This window comes from Pan paniscus, chromosome 3 (assembly GCF_029289425.2).
Source record: "Pan paniscus chromosome 3, NHGRI_mPanPan1-v2.0_pri, whole genome shotgun sequence".
In the NCBI taxonomy this organism is placed as follows: domain Eukaryota; kingdom Metazoa; phylum Chordata; class Mammalia; order Primates; family Hominidae; genus Pan; species Pan paniscus.
In genome coordinates this window covers 155,110,404-155,129,236 of record NC_073252.2, presented here as the reverse complement: position 1 = coordinate 155,129,236, position 18,833 = coordinate 155,110,404, and the positions used below count along the sequence as shown (strand labels likewise).

General features: G+C 36.3%; 1 protein-coding gene across 7 annotated transcripts in view; it reads right to left on the bottom strand.

Annotated features, from left to right (window-relative positions):
- Window positions 1–15,898, bottom strand: part of GRIA2 (glutamate ionotropic receptor AMPA type subunit 2) — a 145,463-nt gene extending 129,565 nt beyond the window's left edge. For 2 of the 7 annotated variants that reach the window (XR_004671246.3, XM_063603966.1), the window contains exons 1-2: window positions 15,457–15,898; window positions 14,781–14,921 (exon numbers count right to left, since the gene is read on the bottom strand). Coding sequence is in view for 6 of the 7 variants with exons in the window: in XM_063603966.1 (XP_063460036.1) it covers window positions 14,781–14,921; window positions 15,457–15,544 (229 nt within the window). In the remaining variant the exon portion in view is untranslated. Of the gene's footprint in view, window positions 1–14,780; window positions 14,922–15,044; window positions 15,064–15,456 lie in introns of those variants that run through there. The other 5 variants (XM_003822551.6, XM_003822552.5, XM_057302201.2 and 2 more) reach the window with 5 other exon arrangements.
- Window positions 15,899–18,833: the final 2,935 nt, after the last annotated feature.

Here is an 18,833-nt window from a genome sequence, read left to right as displayed (position 1 = left end):
GCACATAAAAGCAGAACTCGGATTTATGTTAAGAAGAAAACAATCAAGATAAAGAACAGTGTATATTATGCTACCATTTCTGGAAACCATCAATGGTGATTATCTCAGAGACATAGAATTGAGGTGAAAGAAGACAATATTTATTATATCCCCGTGTGTAGTGTTTTTTTTAAATTACCATATGCATGATTATTTTCATCACAATTTTAAGCTTCAAAATATAAAGACCACAAGAAGCTAAATTAAAATTTTCTGCATGTTTTACATTCTAAATCATCCATAGTACCAAAATGCTATTGTAAGCAAATATTTTAATTCTATTAGATAATTTTTGTTACATGTTAAAGCTGCATCAACTTTTTTCAGATAATCATGATTTTCTACCTGAAATTCTCAAACCACTATAATAACCAAGGTTTAAATTATATAAAATCTGTTTTAACAAGAGACACTAGCAAGGTGTTAGTGTCTCTTAGATTATTCAAAATAGCTATATGCATTGACATTTTAAAGTATTTTGTAAAACTTACTATTTAAAACTTGCAACTAGCTTCTTCAGTAACAACCTAAAATAGTATTTATTATAATTAATTAGTTAATTCACATAATTTATGTAAACATCACCGAGCAATTTATGTAGTCTATGCCAGTTTAAACTGATTTGAAGAGATTGTGGCAATGAAAGAAAAAAACATATGAAAAATAAAATATAAATTTTCATCTCCAAATATGATGCAAAAAAATGAAACTTTTTAACAGATCTGCAATTGGCATTATTAGTTTGTTAACAGCAGTAGTACTCATTTGGCTACCCAAGTTTTCAGCAATATATTCTAAATCAGTATTTAAGATGATGGCTTTTCACCTTCCATTGAGAATCTTTTTTATGTTTTCTTTATAATTTTTTGAATTATCATTTCTGCTTTTAAGATAATTTAAAATCTAGGCCCAACGTATAGGATAATATTTATAAATGATCTAGAAATAATGTCTATTACCGAGACTAATGTAATCATAAAATCATCTAGCTAACCTAGATTAACAACTTCTACTTTTGTCACAAAGAAAAGATTTTGAACCCATAAAAAATGTTCAATACAGAAGCCTTATCTTGTTCTTTGTCACCTCAGACAATAACAGATTGGTACAGAGCAGGTATCTACTAAAAGTTTAAGAAAGGAAGAAAAGAAAGAAGAAAATCTTGTGATAGGTTTTTGGTGCATACAAACAAGGTAGATAAAAGCACTTTAAAGATAAGTATTTAGCTTTTATCCAGTGTATTCTACTTCCAGCCCAAATCCAATGTCATGGATGTAACTGTTTTGTAAATATACAGATTTGCTTTAAAAGAGTAATTTTGACCAAAGGTCTTATGATCCTACATTGAAGAGTTGACATGGCTGCTGTTACTGCAATATAAGGCAACAGAAGAAGAATAAGAGTCAATTCAGAATAAGGTAGTGAATATTTTATGAACTACACAAAGCTCATATGTAGGAAGTCCTTATTTTTACTGATTGTCAGTAAGTAAAAATCTTCCCCCAACCACCCCGCACAACTGCACATCTCTCTGCTCCCTAAGAGAAATAATCTCTGACCAAGTAATTACTTGAAAATGTTTCAAACCTTCCAGACCTTTCAGCAGACTAGAAACAGGCAAAAGGGCCTCCTTATACTGTGCTGGGGAATAAACTTGTGAAAAAGATGACAGTGACCTAGACAACCAGCAGCAAGATGCATAAAACTGATCCTCACGGAAGAAGCCACAATGAACCTGTTCCAAGTTTAATAAGGTCCTATTCGTGGGAAACACCTACCATCATTTTTATTGCACAAATGTATCAGTCGTGGAATTGGTAACTGAATAGTATCAGATATCCACACTAAATGTTAACCATCATCTACATTTTTTAAATTATGCATGATTTATTTTTTGTTATTTATCCATTGAATTTGGTGGGGAGAGGGTTTGTGGATCAAGAACACATCAAAATTCTTGTAAAATGTACATGTTCACTAGTATTCTAAAAATGATAATAAAGTAAAATCCTAGCCTCTATTTTCAGCTTGAATGGTTGTATTATATTAAAGAAGTTTATTATTTTGAAAATTACATAGAGAAAACTATCAGCTACCTTCCCTTCCATGCACCTATAAGCACGGAGCTAAGTATATCTGACCAATATATACTCAGGGGAACTGGAATCACTGAAATTAGCAATATTAATCACTATATTATATACAGCAGTTACTATCATTTAAACCTGACAATTACATCATGAGGCAGGCATTATAATGACCCCCATTTTACAGAGGAGAAAACAAGACTAGAAAGTTTAGCTGATTAATACAAAGTCACAGAACTAGTAAATAGTGAAGCCATAATTTTAATTCATGTCTGTTTATTCAAATATACTAGCTATGTTGCCAACTGAGACCAATAGAGGCTCTGGTTTAGGAAGTAGCCAACTTGTTTTGTAGCCAAAAGTTTCTCCACAAATTTATAGCAGCTGAGAACAAATCACATAAATTTCTGTTTTGTTTTCTGTAAATGGGTATAATAACAATTCCACTTATGCTACCGAGCTTTACAGAGCGACAGTGAGGATCAACCAGATATGAAAGTGTTTCAGAAAGAAAAAAATTATACATAAAGCTATAAAATATCTAAGCTTTCTCAAGGCAGCACCTTCCTCCATTGCTTTGAGCATGGGGTTTAGGTTTTATATCAGTAAAGGGCTGATATAAAGGGAGGAAAGAAATACTGGGAACGTTTCTGAAAAATTAATCTAAGCATTTATTTTCTCATATAATGCCTCCAATAATATTATCAGATATGACAAGGAAACTGAGGCTTATTCTACAAAGAGAAAAAAACACATGCTGTATCATAAAGTTACTAATTATATTCAAACCTATTTTTGCCTAATTCCAAAGCCTATGTTCTCTTGGCTGCTTTTCATTTAAATAAATTTAATTTAATTAATTACATAAAATAAAACATTAGGAATCCATAATGTGCTCAGTTCCATTAAATATTGAGATATCTTAAATATGTGCTTGAAATGTCTACTAAAATATGAGAGTTTGAAATTGTTCAACATCCTAAAATGTAGGTGACATGCAATAAAGGGAAAGATTGAATTCAAAGTACTACTCGAGTTACACCTCAGGTTTTAAAAATCGTTCTCGTCCTATAGTGCACCAAATATATCTTTCAGTGACTTATGTGATTTATTTTGTTAATCTCTTCTTTGTCACCAAAAGGCATTATGTCCCACCCAGGTATACAAACAGTAGGAAAAGATTCCAGCAAGAAAGTTAGAAGTGCATTTTTCTTTGTCTTCTGCCTCTAATAGCAAGTGCTCATCAAAACAATCCAAAAATTCTAATACAGGAAATAATAATAAAATATTGCTAATTTTATGTACTTGTGCCAAACACAGCTCATAGTGTTTTATGACTAATGCATATCTTGCAAACAATCCTATAATGTCTGATTCCCTTTTACAGAGGTAGAAACTGAGATGTAGACTAAGAAACTTGTCCAATGTCATACATCTAGTACAAGGACTAGAATTTGGTTCCAAGTGCAGATGCTTAACCCATGCTATTCTGTATCCCAAGACACCCAGGCTACAAACTACAACGAATCAATTTTTTTTTATCTTTGCAGATGAAAAACTTGTATATTCATCATTAAGATGACAACCCTGAACTTGTGAGTGCTCTGAAATATAAAGATGAGGATTTTATGGTCCTTCCCTCCAAAGAATAAACTATATACAGAGCTTCCTCGTATCCCTTTCTGAATTGTTGCCTGTGTTCTCAAAATTTCCTTTCTGTATGTAAATTAGTAATAATAGCATAAACTAGTAAAAACTAAAAACCTGGTAAAAAATATAAAAGTAAAATTATAAATGATGAAAGTGCTTGAAAATTATAAAGCCAAAATTCTCCCATTTCATGCACAGATTAAAAGCAAGATAGAAATTCTTCAATTTCTCACAAACAGCAGATAACACATGAATAAAGATAAAAATCATGACATGATTTGAAATGTACTTCTCAAGAAAACCTAGCAAAGCACACACACCCTTATAGAGAGCTACACTTCCAGATCTTTCTCTGCCAGACTTGCAATGATGAGAGATGCTTCACTCCCATGCTGTAGAAATGTGGAAGCTATTTCTGTGCTACCTGGATCAGTGAACACAGGCAGCCCCTTAAATATATGTAATTCATAATAGCTAACATAAAGCCCTAAAGGAATATGTTTTCAATTTTCCAAATTAGCATCACTAAAGTGTGTATGACAATATTTTCAAATATACAGACCAAACTAATTATTGCATATGTTATGGTCCTTATTTTTCAGAATAAAACTACTCACTGTGTTCCGTATTTTAGTCTTAAATTGTCCTTTGAATAACTTTTGAATAGTTAGCCTCAATGACAAAATATTACATGTCATTTGAGAATTATTATTATTCTTCCAAGACATACTAATACTTTTTAAACACATGTAGAATTGTGAAAAATAATTTAAATCCAAAATGTTTTTATTTTAAAACACTAATAATATTTTAATTTTTAAAAATTTTAATTTTAATTAATTTTAATTAAATTAATTTAATTTAATTTAATTAATTAATTTAATTAATTTTAATTAAATTTTAATTTTAATTTTTTAAAAAACATCTTCAACTTAGGTGTTAAGGAAATAGAAATATACCAGTATAATATAAAATAATATAAAATATAATATAAAAATACCAGTATAATATAAAATAAGAGACAAACCTTTCTCTGTTCTACTAAGATGAGCCCCGTCAGCAATTGTCAAGAATTGCTACATTTCAGTTACCTCAAGCAACAGACAACTTTACTATGACACATTCCATGCTCCCTATAAAATGCACAGTCTAGTCATACATTTCATATTGTATATTTTTACCTATAAAATTTTTCAAACCTTTTCAGTCAGTATTTTACCTCATAATTTTCAAGGATGGCTTTTTTGCCAGCCCAGAATAATAAAGCACCTTAAATTTGTGTTTTTGCCTCAGAGAAATGCATATTGTTAGCCGAGGATGGTTGCTCATGCCTGTAATCTCAGTGCTTTGGGAGGCCAAGGTGACAGGATCGCTTAAGGCCAGGAGTTCAAGAGCAGCCTGATCAACATGGTGATAACCCATCTGCAAAAATAAAAAATAAAATTGGGACCAGGCATGGTGGCTCACGTCTGTAATCCCAGCACTTTGGGAGGCCGAGGTGGGCGGATTGCCTGAGATCAGGAGTTCGTGACCGACCTAGGCAACACGGTGAAACCCCATCTCTACTAAAATACAAAAAATTAGCCAGGCGTGGCGGTGTGCACCTGTAGTCCCAGCTACTGGGGAGGCTGACACAGGAAAACTGCTTGAACCCAGAGGCGGAGGTTGCAGTGGGCCGAGACTGCAACACTACACTCTATCCTGGGTGACAGAGCGAGACTCCATCTCAGAAAAATAAAAAATAAAAATAAAAAACAAAAATAAAAAACAAAATAAAATTAGCTCAGCGTGATGGCATGGACCTGTAGTCCCAGCTACTTGGGAGGCTGAGGCAGGAGAATTGCTTGAGCCCAAGAGCTCAAGACTGAAGCGAGCTGTGATAGCTCTACTGCACTCCAGCCTGGGGAACAGAGCGAGACCCTTTCTCTAAGAAATAAAATAAAATAAAAGGAAAAAAAATCAAAACCAAATGCAAAGTGCCTCCTTTCTTTCATGTCTCCCTCTAGAAATAATAACTAGCTTCCATTATTTGACAAAATTAAAATTATTATAAGAATTCACTGTTCTATAGTAGCTCAAGGTTAATATAGAAGATTGACCACAGACATGCAAACTAAGCAAACATCAAATGAAAGAGATGCTTAAACAAAAAAAAGGAAGAAAGGAAGCAGAAAGGGACGGATGGAGGGAGGGAAGAAGGAAGGAAGGAAGGAAAGAAGGAAGGAAGGAAGGAAGGAAGGAAGGAAGGAAGGAAGGAAGCAAGGAAGGAAGGAAAGAAGGAAGGAAGGAAGGAAAGAAGGAAGGAAGGAAGGAATTAATTTCGAGTTGCAAATTCTTACAGCCCTGCCAAGTACACCAAGTTATGCTGCTTCTTAGAGTTTTTCCCTTTTTCTCCACAGCTTCCCCGCCATCACTTTTAAGAAATATAGTAATTTCAATCTGCAATAAGGAAAAAAAAATTTTCCCTTACCCTGAAACTATTTGTTTGAACATGCCCACTCTATCCTTTTATTCATGCACAATAAATAATATACATAAACAAATTGTTGACATATTCTTACTGCAATATCTTGAATACTGATGCTAGAGAAATTGTAAAATGAATGCTAAATCTGAAACAGAACGGTATTTTGATACAGAGAATTTTAGCTGCAAAGGGTTTATGAGCTGAGGAAACTTTTCTTATATTAAGTTATTTAACTTGAGTTTCCATTAAATTTATGCTGAAGTTAGACATTATTAATTTAGGTCATATTCTATTCTTGTAGGGATAAAGAATCAGGTAATATTCTACTATGCTTTAACAAGCATAGAATATACTTAGTTTATATAAACACATTTCAGTCATTTCTATCAGTAAGTTGGGTACTTAGGAAGATTAGACTAAAAATATTTACATTGCAGGAGTACCTTCTCAGGTTCACTGAAATTCATCAGCGTGAAAGTATTAGAGGACTATAACAAGTAAACATCATAGTATTTATCATGTGAAATCAATTTTACATGAAGGGAAAATAAACTTCATAGAAATAAAATACCCTATTGAAAGTATTTTAGAAGAACTAAAATTTAGGCCATTTCACAATTCAACCCAGTTTGTGTTTATATTTCAAATACTGAAACAATCAGGAAAAAATGTAAGTATTAACATAACCATAAATATATAAAATTATGAAGTAAAATTCTGGAGAAAAATCCAAATAGTAAAACTATAAACATTACATATGTCATTTGTTTGAGAAACATGGATACAAAAATGTAAACAATCTAAGAAGATAGCTACTCACCAATTCCCTTTCTATAAGGAACCTGGTATCTCCTAAATTTATTTGTTCTATTCAGCTGAAGATACCAATAAATTTCAAGACTCTGTTGTGCTTTTTTGAGACAAGTTTTTGCCCTGTCACCCAGGCTGGAGTAGTATCAAGCACTTCGGATGATTTTCCCAGTAATATGATAATGTGTGAAAAATTAAACATATAATAACAAGGTGTTTCACCCAAGAAAATTATCCACAGAATGAAAATAAGACAAAACAAAATCGTTAGAAAACAAACCCGAAACATAAACTGCAGGCCCTAAAAAGAAAAAATAAGGATACGCATACAAAATAATTGCACAAATTAATGCAAACAGAGCAATTGGTCCACAAAGAGAAACTATGTCCAGAAACTTCTCTTCCTAGATACCATCTAAAACGTAAAAATAATACTTTTGTGATTCTGTACATTTTTAAAATTAATTAAAGGAATTGATATAGAAAATTCTAGTATAAAATATCCTGGTTGGGGGCAGGGCGGGAGTTACTAAAACAATTCTGTGTCCATTCAAGGACACATTTTTGGAACATCTAAAACCAAAATTGAAGCTTGGCAAACCCAGAACGGTCAGGGGCCTCATAAGGGCATCTCCTGTTCTACCCACTTGTAACAAGGTTCTTGCTTTTGGGTTTTTTTTTGGTGGGGGGAGGTGGGGGGTCATTCTTTTTTCCTTCTTTTTTTTTTTTTTTTTTTTTTTTGAGATGGAATCTTGCCATCTCCAAGGCTGGAGTGCAGTGGTGCTATCTCGGCTCACTGCAACATCTCTCTCATGGGTTCAACCGATCCTACTGCCTCAGCCTCCTGAGTAGCTGGGACTACAGATGGGTGCCACCACGCCCGGCTACTTCTTGTACTTTTAGTAGAGACAAGATTTTGCCATGTTGGCCAGCCTGGTCTTGAACTCCTGACCTCAGGTGATCCACCTGCCTCGGCCACCCAAAGTGCTGGGATTACAGGCATGAGCCACTGAGCCTGGCTGCAACATGGTTTTTGCATCATCCTAACAGTTAGCATTTATAAATCCTCTTCAACGTGTATACTGTACATATATTCAGCATATCATTTTAACATACATCAATATAGCTTTAGAGATAAAAATAACAACTTTGACAATATCTAGGTTGTAGATGAAAGTGAAAAATATAATACACCTCTGTCTAAATAGGATTCAAGGAAGGTACAAAGTAAATTGTGTATTCTGAAATCCATATGTATAGCAAATACAAAATTCTAACTTTAAAAATTATAATGTTATGATAAGAACGTCTACTGTAAAATTAAATGTGTTGAATAGGTAAATAACTATTAAGTGAGTCAGTGCACTGGGAACTGAGCTAGACTTCGTGAAGAACACACAGTTAACAGCAGCAAGGGCCTGTCTTCAAAAAGCCCACATTTTACATTCTCCTTGTTCATTTTTAAATGTTTTCATTCTATAAGTTAAAATTATCAAAGATGACAAAATACTTTTAAATTGAATAGCACTGAAAAATAATAGGTGTTAGACATCTTATGAACAGCATTGTAAGAATCACATTCCTTTTTTTTCCAAACTAGTAAAACCTGATTTGATAGACATTTTGATGTTTGAACATTTTCAAATCATGTGTGATTTTCTAATTTTAACATTGAATTCAGCAACTTATTTTCCTGTTGTACTGAAGAGACACAGTCATACAAGAGATTTAGCAATTATGTAGATCTTTGGAGAAAACCTGAGAAATTTTTATTTAAAATTGCTATGATAATAAAAGAGCAAACACTTAATGAAATCTGGGGTATCTTCAGTACAATCTACTGTAAAAAGAAAGGAAATATAATCTACCCAGCCGCCATTAACATTTCAATCAAATATTTACATCAAATACAAGATTTTAGCTCTGAATGAATGCACTCTCTGCTCACATAAGAAAATGTTTAAAGGACAGTTCTCTATCTCAATTTAGACTTTATTTCTTGTAATAGCATTTGCTCTGCAGATTAAGTACTTCTATTGACTTTTTTATAAAAAGGGAAGAGGAGGAAGAGAGAAAAAACACATATTCTCTGAAAACTTGATTATATAGCAACATACTGAAATAACTCAAAAACAACTCTCTTTTTCATCCTTCCTTAAAATTTTCAAGGTTCTAAGAAGTTTGAAAGTTTGCTAAGTGTTATTGGAAGAGATTATGAGAAAACTTGAGATCTGGGCATGAATCAGCATCCACTTGTCATAATGTCTCAGTACAATGTCCCTAGCACTTTAAAGGCTTGATGTGAAATGAAAATACCCCATCCTTCTTGAGCCAGCAGGCTGAAGTTTGCAAGACTTTCAAACAGAAATAGCATAGCATAAGAATAAATTTTTACTAATTTAAGCTTCTATAGTTTCATAAGGTAATTTTTATTTCAATACTTAGTTTCTCTCATCTCAAAATAGAATGTTTCAACCAATGCCATTCTTTGATTTCTACTTAATACGCACTCATTTTCTTGAAATTCTTCAGTGATAAGTGAAGTACGAAATTTTAACTGAAAATACTTCAATAACAGATTAATTATTCTGACATACAAAGAGGCATTTCCTCAAAATCTGCAATTGAATATAACTGAATATTTACAACACCAGCTTTTACGGTATTGTGTCCCTGGCACACGTGTTCATGGTTTGTCATCATTGCTTAAGAAAGTCCAACTTGAGTCTAGTTTTATGAAAGTTTTGCATATATTAAAGTCAGTAACTCTAGGTGTTAGTAAATACCTCAACAAACATGACAAAACAGGATCGTGTAGCCAATCTGTAACTATTTACACTCTATAATTGTAACTAGAAATACATACACACAGAAGTCCATTCATCCAAGTGCAATAAAGTCTTAGCAAACATCAATTAATTTTATGAACACAGATACAAAATCTCAGTAATTTGTGACTAAAATTTAATAATAAATACAGCTCAAAAATGATAGCTGGGGAATCGAGATTAAAAATGTTGAAAAAATATAATTTTAGAATTCTCTCTCCTCCAAGAGCATTTACAATCTATTCTGTTTCTAACAGTCTTTACCTTCTAAAGCATAAAATATAGGGCAACCTATTTTTAAAAGACAATGAAAGTTATTTTTAAGACAGCATTTTGAATAATTTTCTTCAAATTAGATGTCATTTATTTTTTTCAATTTATCTAAATAAGTTTGTTTACAATGTTTTAAAAGGCATTCAGTGTGCGCAACAGTTTTATGAAACAACAATATTTTCTCCAACATCTCCATCTGCTGGCTTGGAGAAAAAGTAGATTTTTATTTGCTGTTTCGTTCAATTTAATATTTTTATAATTTATTTCGTTGTATGGAATTGAAACATAAAACTATTAAATCATCTTTAACTAGACTAATAACTATTTGTAAAATTCAGTCTTCAAAAGAAATAGAAAGGGAAGGTTCTGGGGAATAATTCAATATTTAATACTTTTAATTTTCAAACCCTGTAGAATCAAGTACTCATGTTTATAGCCCTTTTACACAGTTTTATTTTAAGCAAGCTTTACCAATTAGCATAGCATCAAAGTTTACTAAAATCTTTTACCATGTAAAAATACTTAGTATTTTCCTAAAATTTGCTATTGATTTTCTTAGTTAACTACATACAATACGTGGTGTATATATATTAATATGAAAGTTACCATTTTCACAAAAAGGCAGATTTTTTTAGTTGCTGTATTAAATAAACTGCTTGTGTTTAAGAACTACTGGAATACCCTCATATCCTCATACTAAAGTTCCTAGACAAGACCACAGCTACCAATGCACACTAAAAGCATGAAGGCCTACAAGGTTTTGAAAACTATTCAAAAGAGCCTAGAGGGAAAAGGTTAGAAAAAAAAAAAAAAGTTAACATGAAAAAAAGCAGTCATTTATTCTCTGACACCTTGAAGGCACTCACTAAACATTTATTGAATGAATGATTGGATTCCTAGGACCCATCCCTGGTTTCAACTGCTGAACACATCAGATACTAATCACAGATATTTTTTCTGCTTTTATGCTTTGTATTTTTAATAATGAAGGCTTACGTTTGAACAACCTTCAGGAAAAAAAACCTTAGTACTCTTTTCAGCTAAGAAGACAGGGAGGGAGGAAAGGAAAAAATGAGTGAGGGGAGAGAGGAAAAGAAAAAGGGAATGAAGGAGAAAAAATGAAAGAAACTGAAAATCTGTCTTACTGCCTCAGGTACCCATGGAAACAAATGGAACAAAATAGGTACTTTCATTATCCCACTGTGATTGTGAAAGGGAAGGATGTGGGAGCTCAGTAAGATGCACACAATCATTTTACCCAGTTCAGAATAGAATGACTTCATTTTCTTTGTAAAACCTTAACCCATTCAGTGGATCTCCCTGGATCCTCATATCAACGTCCACTTCAACATTTCCAAATAATTTCCTCCATCTCAGGAATAAAATTAAATTAGTAAACTAATAACTTCTCCCTTTTGAAGTTGTATTACTAAGGTATAAAAATCCACTTTTTTAATACGTAAATTTAGCTCTGTGGGATTTTTATGATTGGAAGAGCAAGCTATTTCAAGAGCATTGCAAGATGATACCTATCATCTAATAATGTCATTAGATAGCAAAATTCCTGAGATTTCTAGAGGAAATGGGAAAAAGATGTTTAGATCTTAGCTGTCAATGTATTTAATGCTGTTGCTTCCACTTTATAAAGGAAAGAATCACAGACTTCCCTGAATAAAAAGGCAAGAAAACAAAGGATAAGCATTGGAGAAAAATCTTAAGCAGGATTTAAACGATCAAGACCCATGTTGACAAATTTAACACTGGAGATTTTCATCCATTTCTTGACTTTGTGATTGTAGTTTACATAAGCATCTTTCCCTTTCCCTCTCTCTCATTCTGTCTCAAAAGAGTTAAACTAATTTTACATTTTCTATTGTCCATAGCACAAAAACCAAAAAAAAAGGATACAAATTCTCTATTTCATTTTGCAATCTCTAAATTTTGAAATGTCTCAGAGAATAAAGAAACGGAGTCACAAACATGTTAAGTGATTTGCCCAGTCAATGAGTTAATGTCAGCTCCAGAAATTTCTATCCAATGAGCCTCTCTTCTGTCACAGTACCCCCCTAGTTCTTTTTAGCAAACAGTAAGATTACTTATAACATGGGAGTTGCAAATGTCATGCTTTTGAATTATCATGTTGTCATCTTTAAAATGTGTTCAGTTCCTGAAAATAATTTGTTTTACTATCCTACTATAATAATCCATGCAGGGGTAATTTTAGTCTCTGGAAATGTGAACATATTTATTTTAGCTTCACTTCCTGAGGAGGGGAAAAAACTGTGCAAATGAAGACTTGATTATTCCAGCTTCTCAGAACTATGGACAAATTAAATTGTGTGGTAATTTTTTAAAAGAAGTCCACATGTTGATTACATGAATGTGTTCACCCTGCAAATATATGAATTTACATATGTGTTTAATATATACACATATTCTGGCTATATATTTTATTTCAGAAAAATTTCTATTTAAAAATTCAAAAATATTGAGAATGAGTATCTAAACCTAATAACCTAATCACAGTCTTTTATCTTTATAAAGCCCCGATACAGTAGTTTAGCATTTGTTGAAATCAAGGAATATTCATTTTGTCAATGGACATATGTTATTTTTGCAGAAAGTTCTTCTCATTATTTTCACCAATGAGTGAACTTGGCAATCATTGACTGTTTTCAAAAAGTACAGCTGTCAATACTTTCACTTCACATTCAAAACCTATGTCCTTCCTATACCCACAGCCGTTCCTTAGGAGTCATTACTTTTCAAAGCATTTTCACATAAGTATACAATTACACACAGTTAGATACTCAGAACAGTTGCATGACAAACTTGTAATTCAGGAAAAATTGGAACTTACTGATATCAAATGAATAGTCTAAATCTGTTAGGTAAATACGTCAAATATAGAAGTCTTCAAATTTTAATTAAGTTGATTTCTTTGTATGTCATGTACTAAAATTTTCTGAGATATTCTATTACGGACGTTTTTCAAAGCTGCAAATCCACTTTAATTCTCCTCTTCTCTCTCTCGTTCTGTACCCCCACACCCGCCCTTCTTTCTTTTCTTACTTGGCACCAATATTTGAAGAAAATATATAGCAGTGAAACCTTCTTAAATAGATCCATTATAAACAATTAAATCCTAAATTACCACACAATGCCCCTATTCTATCAGTCTAAGAAAATTGTTTCTTCATTCGTCCGGGTGACAGTAGTTGCAAGAGTTGATGATGGGCCCAATATGATAATCAAGCTAAATCACGGAATATATGACTAAAGCTTAAAATGGGGAGGAGGGATGGCAACCAGTTGTTTGTGTGACGTGGGAAAACTGCAGTTGGGCTTTTCCTGTGGTAATTTTCCCCAAGCTCTGTAGCCAAAGTGGGAAGTGAGCCATCCGCAGATCTCCCCCAAATTGTTATCTATGAAATAAAGACTGCGAATATTAGGGCAGGAAAGAATCACCTCAGGGCAGTCGGCAGGAAATGATGGCAGCTGCTGGGAAGAGGGCAGGAAGGCACAGTGGCCGCGACTGCCTGCCCACGCCTGCGCGGGGTAGCGAGCGCGGGGACCGGAGCCCACTGGCCTCCACACCAATCCTTTTAGATCCCTAACTGTTTGGTTTCTAGTACTTTATCTGAACCCATCACAGAGCTTCCCAGCGAGTCCCGGAGCACTGCGCGGAGTGAGAGGGCTAATATGGAGCATTGCAAAGACTAAAATGGCTGATCAGCGACTTCTCCAGATTTTTAAACTCGGCCAGATCCCAAGGCTTCCCAGTCCTTTTCCCCGGCTGCCTCTGCTGGAGCCCAGCTACCTGAGAACAAAGCGCGCCGGGCTGGCAAGCTGACCGCGGCGCCCCTGGCGGCCTCGCCCCCTCCAACTTAAGCGGAAGCGCAACTGAGCAGGAGAAATTGACAGCGCTCCCCCTTTCCACCGCCTCCCCGCCCCACCCCCACGCCACCCGGCCGGCCTGAGCCTGCGTCAGCCCCGCTCCTCGCCCCTCGGGTGGGCGTTATGTAACAGCCCCGATCCCAACTCCGGAACCATTTCAACAACTTGTCCCAAAGAGGAGAACGTGGAGCTCGCGAGGGCCGCAGGGTGAGCCCAGCCGGTGCTGCGGATCTAAACTGGGGACAGCGGGCGACAGCGGCAGCTGCTGGGGCAGGAGGCCACTGGGCTCCGGCAGTCCCTCGTGGGATTTGTCCAACAGCCCGACTGCGCGCCCTGGGGAACAACGTGTTCTCTGTGGGCAGGGTGCCAACAGGCTCTCGATGGGGAGCGAGGTGGGAGGGCTTCTCCTGAAGCACTCAAGATGAGCGAAAACCCCTTGAACCCAAGAAAGCCGCCCTCCCTGGCTCCAACCCTCACCCCGGCTCCCTAATGCGCACACTCTTGACGTCCTTTCCCTCTCTCTTCAGCCCTCTCCAGCCAGAGGGGGTCCCTGAGATTACAGCCACCTTCTCTCTACACCGTCACACGCACGCGCGTGTGCAGTCACTCACACCCACACAGTGACACACAGAAACACGCACACACACAACCCCAGAAACGCACACACACACTCACACTCGCTGGCCTTCCGCGTGCAGCACCCGAAAGGCATGAATATTCATTACTTACAAGCATTAGTGACTGCGAAGCTGTTTGCCACCTCCAAATTGTCGATGTGGGGTGTCAGTCTGAACTCCGAAGTGGAAAACTGAACCATCCCTACTCGAAATGCACTGTATTCTTGATCGGCGCCCCTAGGAAATAGCCCCCCTGCAAAGAACAAACAGCAAGCAAGAGAACAGTGTCAGTGCCCGGGAGGGAAAGGAGGGGCGCGCGCTAGCGCCCAACAATCCAAGAGTCTCTTATTCACGCGAATAGGCCGAATAAACACACCTACGGACTCGGACAGCGGGGGTGGAATATCCAAAAGGTAGCCAAGGGGTCAAGACCCAGATGAGAGTCTGAAGGCGAGGTAGGTGGCCAGAAACCTTCACCTTTCCATGTAATCACAAGCTTTGCATTCAGACCCCAAGAAAATCTGAGCAAACTGGAAAATGTCGCTAAGGCAGAATTAATAAAATTTGGGGATCCGAAATGAGAGGACCTTTTCTTCTATTGTATCAAAGGCATAGTCTTTTCCTTTTGCTTCATCCTAAGAAAAACATGTATATTCTAGGTAGTTTAAATCTGGAATGCAGTCAAGGTATGACATAAGTCTACATGACATGAATTAATTTGTACACTGTGAACAAAGATTACCACCAAATTATGCACAATTCAAAAGCATAGCACAAAGGGTACCTACCTATCTGTATGCTGTTAGAAGAGACACCAAAAATCAGTCCCCATAAAACAGGAGAAAGGAGGACAGAAATATGCATAATCTTTTGCATTTCCAAGAAAAGTAGAGCATCCACAATATACCCCTTTTTTTTTCCTTTTCCTCCTCTTCCTTCTTTGGCTGTTTTCCTCTGCAAATTAGATCCTCTGCATTTTGAGACAGCAATTTAGCACCAAGCTGCTAAAACCTGAAGTGGAGGCAGAAGAATCCCTATTTCCCAGGTCCTGCTGGTGGCTGCTGATGCCCTGCGCCCTGTCCCCGCTCCAGAAGTCCGGAGGACTGGCTGAATGCAGTTTTCAGCGGAGCTGCCGCTGTGGTCCCAGTGTCTCGGAATATTCAGCACCCTCCCATGCACTCACACACACTCACCCTCTCTCGCGCTCTCTTCTCCCTCTCTCCTCTCTCACTCACGCGCGCGCGCACACACACACACATACACACACGCACACACACCGGCAAGTCACAGAGAGGGGCAGGCAGTCCCGGGCGCGCGTGCGCGACTCGCGGCAGGAGGCGGGAGCGCGCGCCCCCTCCCCCGCACGGCGCCCGGCACCCCGCACCGCCGTGGACGCGTCGCGTGCGCGGCGCTGAGAAAGCACAGCTCGGGGCCCGTAGCCGCTGTCCCTCCGCGAGACCTCGGGTCTCTGGGGCTGTCGCGCCCACCGCGCGCCTCGGCCTTTCAGCACCGAGGACAGCGCCTCGCTCCCCGCCCGGAGCTACCTTCGTGCGGCTGTTGCAGCTGCTGCGGAGATGCTCCAACCTGGACCAAATGCAGCAAAGCTGATCTCTGGCTGCTGTGTAGAAGCCGAATTGCTAATTGTTGGCGGCGAAGCGTCCTCTCACCAGGCCCTGCTGTCTTACGTTACAAATAATTTTGATTTCTATCTTCCATCTCCTGTGAAAACCCATTTAGCAATACAGAAGCCCTGTCATCCTCCTCACCTGACCCAGCCGAAAGCAAACAAGCAAGCAAAGCACCGTGGAGGAAATATTCCAAAATTGTGCACTTGGGCTTCATGGGATGTAGCCAGGATCCAGGGAGAACCCCAAGTTATATCTTTAAATGCTTAAGCCGCACAAGAGATCAAGATGGAATCTTTTAAATATTTTGCATGAAAATCCCATCTTTAGAGTATATTCCATTGGGCTGTGATGTTGACTCGCCTAGTTACAGAGCGCACGGGTCTTTCTCGCAGCTTTCACTGCAATCCCTCCCGTTGTAGAGTCATGTAGACTTGGTTTCCTAGAAGCCCTTGCTTTATGCAGATTGAAAGCAAGAGACTCTGGTTTAAGGAAAGGCTATTAGAGGAAAGTGATTAGAAGATGAAGCTAGTGTAGGAATGCCACAGAGATGCAGATTCTTTCCCAGAGACTTACTTAGAAATCTGTTTCCCCATCGCGTTTTGGCCCTGGGTTTCGAAAAATCACTGCCTAAAGAAAGTAAGCCACCACGCTCTACTGAACATGCGGGCCACTGGGAAAGAAAGATGAGGTTAGATATTAAAAGTTTGAAGGGAGAGAATTGATGGCGAGATGGATGACTGGACTTCCCGTGTGAAATTTATGTTCTTCATGGTGCTTTTTCCAAGCTCATTCCTGGAAACCTGCTCTGACAATTCCCTCTGCGGACTCAGAAAAGCCCCACCAAGTTGCATGTCTTTAGTGGTTTAAACAAATAAAGAAAGATTGAGAACAAGGAACTGTTTCCAGGAAGAGGGAGACTGGAGCTTACAGTACTAAAAAGAGAACTGCTAGTGTTCCAAAATGCCATGAGTCTATCAGGCTGCCTTCTTGTGCTTGCAGCTTCATTGCTGACTGGATTATCTTATGCTTGCTTCTTAATCACATTGGCCTCAATTTCCCCATTTTAAAAATGATGATAAGCAAAGTGGCTTCTATGGCTCTTGGATCCTATATTGCTGTCATTTCAAATTATAACCTTTCCCTCTTTTTGATGTAGTCCTAAACCATGAAGTGAGAATAGCTGTAATCTATTATTAAGCTTATAAACTATAGACTAAAATATCTCTTAATTTTATGCCTTAGAATTTTATTAGTATAAGTACTCCACACTGTATATAAAGCAGGTCTTCTAAATAAAAATGCATTTAACCTTTAAAAAATTGAATAATAAAAATAATATATAAAATTAATTAAAATTACAATAAATCAATAAAATAAAAAATGAGATATAACTTACATATATTCAAAATTGCAACATAAAGAATAAATAAATCACACATATTTAATCATTATTTGTGATGTAAGTTATACAAAATGATTGGAAATTATTCCCTATTTAAAATTTTTAATGTAAAAGCACTAATAACAGAACAGAGCAAAATTTAAAATACCTCTGTAGTTATTTTTTTCTCGATTCACTTGTTTCCACAGGAAAACTTTAATTTCATAGAAAGTAACTTAGAATTAAAGAGAGCGAGGACAGAGAGAGAGGAAGCTTCAATATGAAAAAAATTTGATGTTTAAAATGTGAGTTCAGGTGAATTGAATTTTAAAAAATAAGAATGTTTTCAAACTATTTTCATCTAAACCTATTTCAAAGTCAAGGGCAGATATGAACTCAAAATTGACTGAGTTACATTCTATAAAAAACAAATGCTGTAAAATAAGAATTTGCTGAATCATAGAGTATAGTAACTAATATGTAAGAGCTCAAGAAAAATATTACTGTCTAGTGGCCAATTACAATTTATATATAAGATGGAAATAAAAATTTTAGCAAGCATTACTTGTAATTCAACTGCTATTCTATGTATCTATGTTCACAAGGTAGTTATGTATAGACCTTTCACATATTTGGAAACTTATTTCCTATATCAGCATAATTTTATTAATATTATCACTCATGAGACTTTTTCAAATTTCTTATAATGTTTTAATAGCATGTATGTTTCAAGCACAGAATCCTGTCAATATAAGGGTAATAAATTTAAATTGACTACAGTAAATGGTTCTTTATACAAATACATGGAAAAATACTGGAATTTATTTTGTGAATGTACACGGCTCTATTTTTTCATGTAGCAACTTCCTATTTCAAGAATATGTATTTCAAATTGATCACTAATCAATTTTGAAAACTTCGAAACTACTAGATCTACAGTTGACTAGAATAGTGTGCTACAAGAAACAGAGTTTGCTATTTTCTGCCCTCTGCTGTTCAATTTTGGCAATTATGTAAAACTTCATTGCTTCCGCTGCAAGAATTGTAAGTTACAATAAAAAATAAGAGAAATAAAAAATGTGATCCATCGTATCATTTGTTAGTTTAGTTAGGTGGTTGGTTAACAGTTTTTAAATCACTGGCAGAGCAAACTTTT